This window comes from Penaeus japonicus, unplaced genomic scaffold, assembly GCF_977035675.1.
Source record: "Penaeus japonicus unplaced genomic scaffold, GWHDUDI00000001_assembly GWHDUDI00000035, whole genome shotgun sequence".
Taxonomy (NCBI): domain Eukaryota; kingdom Metazoa; phylum Arthropoda; class Malacostraca; order Decapoda; family Penaeidae; genus Penaeus; species Penaeus japonicus.
This window is the reverse complement of record NW_028234437.1, coordinates 28,664,246-28,670,089: the sequence shown is the minus strand read 5'-3', so window position 1 is coordinate 28,670,089 and position 5,844 is coordinate 28,664,246. Positions and strand designations below refer to the sequence as shown.

Sequence of the window (5,844 nt, the reverse complement as noted above, 5' to 3'; positions counted from 1 at the left end):
ATTGGATATAGCATTGCACCTTTTCTCTGTCTCACTTATCTTTCTTTTTCTGAATTTCTAAGAAATTTGTATGTCTTTTTAAGGCTGTTGTTACACGATTTTTTTTTCTTCAATTTTTCATAGTCTTTTTTCATCTGGAATCATATTTTTCCGATTTCCAAGTTTCAATTTTATTTCATTCTTAACCACGCCTTTTTCTGAATGCCTTTTAACATGTACATATATATATATATGTATATATATATATATATATATATATATATATATATATATATATATATATATATATATATATATATATATATATATTCATATAGATAGATATATAGATATAGACAGATACACAGATATGTATACATATATATGTATGTATATAAATATATATATACATATATATATATATATATATTATATATATATATATATATATAATATATATATACATATGCATATATCACTACCTAGATCAAACTACAAGTCAACGCTCATACATTTCTCCAAATTAATCATAACCTAATTAACGACGATGTTGATTCGAACTGTTCATCCTGCAATATTGCACAGGGCCCTGATCCAGCCCGACTAAGCATGGCGCCCGCATGATTCAGATTTCCTCGGGCGTGTACTCGCAAATTGCAACCAGATTGTGCAACACGGAGCAGGACACGAGGAAGTGGCCCAGGTCCGCCCACATGCACGCCGCCCGTTGGTGCGACAGGGCCATCAGGGGGTCGCTGGACGCCCTCTGTCTCCCGGGGCCGAAGAGGAGGAGGCCGGAACCGGAAGCGCCTCTCAGGTCCCTCTCCAGCGCGTCGGTGGGCGGGGCTTCGGCCGGGGGGGGATCCCACGTGTTGATTGGCCCGTCGGGGAGTGTGACGTCATCATACAGGTCCACGTCATCGGTCCAAGCAAAGTCGTCGTCCGCGCCTACGTCATCATCCGTTAGAACGACGTCTTCTTCGAGGTCTTCGTCAACAAGCGGCATAGCGTCATATTCGACGTCATCAACCACAGTCGTCTCATCGTCCACGACCACGTCATCAATTACTGTGACGTCATCAGGCCCAGCGAGACCCCGGGCCCTCCGCCTTTGAGAATCCTTCTTCGGACGGCGCCTTCTTCGTCTGGTTGGGGATCCTGCGCTTATCTTGGGACGAGTTCCTTTGGCCGATCCTGCGGGAACGGGGGTCAGTCGCTCCCCAAGGTTGAGGATGGACGGCCGGAAGGCTAGAAAGGGAAAACGGACAGGGAGTTAGTTTTTAGGGATAACTATTTTTTATCATTATTATTATTGTTATTCTCATTGTTATCAACATCAATATCAACATCACCATCACCAACAATATCAACAACGCCATCACCATCACCATCAACATCAGCATTAACATGAACATGAACATTATCATAAATATCAACATCACCAACATCAACATCACCATCAATATCACCATTAATATCACCATCAACATCACCAACATCAACAACACCATCAACATCAACATCATCAAAATCACTATCATCAACATCACCATCAACATCACCAACATCAACACCTTCACCATCAACATCACCATCAACATCAAAAACATCATCATCATCATCTCTATCATGAACATAATCATAATTATCATCACTATCACCTTAATCATCACCATCACTCTCACCATAGCCATCATCGCCACCATCATCATCATCATCAGATCTCTAGATTTCTCTTGAATCGATATAAAAAAAAACACAGTCATTAACCACCCTCACTCACTTAAATAAAAGGTCATTATCATTAACCTATTAAATCATCAGAGATAATTAATACCAGATCTTTCATTAATTCCTTGCAACACATAACGAGCGAGAATTCAATCCACGCTTGGTATAGAGATGCACGATAACCAGAAAACAAACATTACTAAATAAATGAATCACTATATAAATAAATTATTAAACATTACTAATTAATATAGTGTACTAAAGAGACTACAAAAGGTTTTATCTTAACAACTAAACTACTAATGGGGTTTTCGGAGGTGATTTTAGGTGTTAGGGGGATGGGGTGGGGATGGGGGTGTGGGAGGGAGAGAGAGACAAAGAGAGAGAGAGAGAGGGAGGGAGAGAGAGAGAGAGGGAGGGAGGGAGAGAGAGAGAGAGAGAGAGGGAGGGAGAGAGAGAGAGAGAGAGAGAGAGGGAGGGAGGGAGGGGAGAGAGAGAAAAGAGAGAGAGGAGAGCGGAGGGAGGAGAGGAGGGAGGGAAGAGAGAGAGAAAGAGAGAGAGAGAGAGAGGAGGAGAGAGAGAGAGAGAGGAGAGAGAGGAGAGGAGAGAGGAGGGAGAGGGGAGGAGAGAGAGAGAGAGAGAGAGAGAGAAGAGGAGAGGAGGGAGAGAGAGAGAGAGAGAGAGAGAGAGAGAGAGAGAGAGAGAGAGAGAGAGAGAGAGAGAGACAGAGAGAGAGGGAGGGAGGGACGGAGGGAGAGAGAGAGAGAGAGAGAGAGAAACTGAGAGAGAGAGAAAGAGAAACTGAGAGAGAGAGAGAGAGACAGACAAACAGACAGACTGAGAGAGAGAGAGAGAGAGAGAGAGAGAAACTGAGAGAGAGAGAAAGAGAAACTGAGAGAGAGAGAAAGAGAAACTGAGAGAGAGAGAAAGAGAAACTGAGAGAGAGAGAGGGAGAGACAGACAAACAGACAGACTGAGAGAGAGAGAGAGAGAGGCAGACAGAGAGAGAAAGAGAAACTGAGAGATAGAGGGAGAGAGAGAGAGAGAGAGAGAGAGAGAGAGAGAGAGAGACAGACAGACAGACTGAGAGAGAGAGAGAGACAGACAGACAGAGAGATTAAGAGAAACTGAAAGAGAGAGAAACAGGCAGACAGATAGATTAAGAGAAACTGAGAGAGAGAGACAGACAGACAAACAGACAGACTGAGAGAGAGAGCCAGGCAGACAGAGAGAGAAAGAGAAACTGAGAGAGAGAGAGAGAGAAACAGACAGACTGAGAGAGAGAGAGAGAGGGAGACAGAGAGAGAGAGAGAAACTGAGAGAGAGAGAGACAGACAGATAGACAACCAGACAAATATTAAGAGAAACAGTGAAACAGAGAAAGTGAGAGACAGAGAGACAAACAGACAGACTGAAAGAGAGAGAGAGAGAGACAGGCGGACAGAGATAGAGAGACAGACAGACAGTAACAGACAGACATTAAGAAAAAGAGAGAGAGTAAGTGAGAGAAAGAGAGCAAGAGAGAACTTTTGTACCACAGAAATATGTATCCCAGTATCCATCAGAATAAAAACTTATTGTGGTCTAGATATTGATGAGTGTTTTGTGATATAAGCAGCTTCTTACTCTAAATAGAAAGTTATCAGTAATATATATATATATATATATATATATATATATATATATATATATATATATATATATATATATATATATATATATAGAAAGCCGGATCTGAAGATTGCAATCATGATTGACCTAAAGTTCCAGGATGATGTTTTGTTGCTTTGTTTTGTTGAGTCAAGGAGCTTGTTATTTCACTCTAATTTTATTTCCTTATTCTTTACCATCTTTACCATACCATGTTTCTCTTTATTATATTTTTTATAACCATACATTATTATTCCTACAATCTCAACCGAGCGATGATATAACATTGATACTTGCAATGTATATTCATTGCACAGGCGTTCATTATACCAGAAGTCCCGAGTTATTGCATTCCTATGTCTGATAAAAAGATAAACAAAAACAAACATGAACTGAAAGCATAAACTCAAAACCCAAAACCAGCATTAGCATTTTTGTCTAAGTATCTAACAATAATAACCAGTGCAGATGTTTCAAAGAAAAAAGGGAGAGAGAGAGAGAGAGTGAGTGAGTGAAAGAGAGAGAGAGAGTGAGAGAGAGAGAGAGGGGGGGAGAGAGAGAGAGAGAGAGAGAGAGAGAGAGAGGGAGAGAGAAGAGGAGAAGAGATGTGGAGAGAGCGAGAGAGAGAGAGATTGTGTTGAGTGAGTAAAGAGTGTGTGAGTGAGTAAGAGAGTGAGTGAGTGAAAGAGAGATGAATGATAAAGATGAAAAGGAAGGGGTAGAGGAGATAAAAGAAGACCGAAAGAGAGAGAGAGAAAGAAAGATAGAGATAGAGAGTGGCAGTGGGAAAGAGAGATGAGTGTAAAGATAAAAAGGAAGGGGTAAAGGAGATAAAAGAAGACCAAAAGAGAGTGAGTGAGAGAGAGATTGAGAAAGAGAGAGAGAGAGACGAGTTGTAGAGAAACAAAAGGAGTGTGTGTGTGGGGGGGGGGGGAGAGAAAGAGACAGAGAAATTCAGTTGACTTCCTCTAAAATGGAAACCATTAATTAAACAGATGTGTCCCTTAAGGCTAGTCACAAAGAGTTCTCATAACGTACTTATCGCAGGCACGCACTGTTGTATCTTACTAATGTACTTTTAAGAGTACTTCCATATTCATTACGTTTCTACTTGCAGGGCAGCCGGGAGAGGTAACAAGTCCAAGTATGTTTTCAATGGCAATTCATTTGAATTTATGTTGATATAATGGAGAAGAGGGTAATTTCGAATAGTTTAAATAACAATTAGATTTGTAGTCAGCCTCGCGCGAGAGAAACGCCCGTTAAATTTCAAAATAAAGAGTGAAAATATTTTAAAAATTCGGTGGAGAAGGTGATTTGCCCGTTTTTTATGGCCGCCATCTTGGCTATCAAAATGGCTGCCATCGGTAACCGATACACTTAAAATCTACTTCTAGGAAGCACAAAAAGACACATTATCTTTTATCTTTCAAGCTATCGGAGTTCGTCAAGATTCTTCAAGTTTATAATTCAAGCTGACGTTCAAAAAAATGATCGTTATTCATTCCTGGAATTGCGAAATCCTGAAGCGGTTAATTTTTTTCTTATTATTATCATTATGTTTTCCCTATTGCCATTCATTCGCTGTTATGTTTCTCCTTTGCATTTCCTGCGCTGTTGCGCTTTTTGACACTCATCTGTTTTCCTTTCTTTGATTCTTGTCCTTCATTTCAGCTTTTCCCTTTCCCTGGAAGGTTTATTTCCTTCGCTCCCTCCTACTCTTCCTCCTTCTTCTCCTTCTTCCTTTCCTTCTCCTTCGCCTACTCCTCTTCTTCTTACCCCTCTTCCTCTTTCCCTTCCTTCTCCTTCTCCTTCTTCTTCTTCTTACCCCTCTTCCTCCTTCCCTTCCTTCTCCTTCTCCTTCTTCTTCTTCTTACCCCTCTTCCTCCTTCCCTTCCTTCTCCTTCTCCTTCTTCTTCTTCCTCTTCTTTTTCTTTTTCTTCTTCTCCTCCTCCTCCTCATCCTCCTCCTCCTCCTCCCCCTCCTTCTCCTCCTCCTCTTTCTCCTCCTCCTCCTTCTCCTCCTCTTCCTCTCCTTCCATCGCAACTTTTACTGCTCTACCTCTTCCTCCTCCTCCTCCTCCACTTCCTTCTACATCTCCACCTCCACCTCCTCTTCCTCCTCCACCACCACTTCTACTTCCCAACTCCACCTCTACCTTCACTTCCACCTCCACCTCTACCCCCACCTCCATCTTCACCTACACCTCCTCCTCCTCCTCCCCTCCCACCACTCTCCTCCCCTCCCTCCTCTCGCAGTTTCCCCCCCCTCCTCACGCATACCCTCCCCTCTAAACAAATCTACTCTGCTACTTTCTCACACCCCCCCCTCCTCTAACATCCTCACCCCCACCCTCCACCCCAAACCCACTCCCCCCACCCCCAAACACTTAACCCCGTCCTTCCTCCTCCTCCCCGGGCGTGTCCCTTTTCCCTTCTTTTGGCCCGTTGCCTTTCGGCCCTCCTTTCGTGGTGAGAGAATATC

At 42.4% G+C, this 5,844-nt stretch overlaps 1 protein-coding gene across 1 annotated transcript; it reads right to left on the bottom strand.

Annotated features, from left to right (window-relative positions):
- Window positions 1–437: 437 nt before the first annotated feature.
- LOC122262594 (uncharacterized) lies at window positions 438–1,228 on the bottom strand (the record flags this gene model as incomplete). Its single annotated transcript, XM_086531339.1, is given in 1 exon segment — window positions 438–1,228. A coding segment is annotated over 1 exon segment (624 nt), but the record flags the coding sequence as incomplete, so codon positions are not given.
- Between the last annotated feature and the right edge of the window lie 4,616 nt (window positions 1,229–5,844).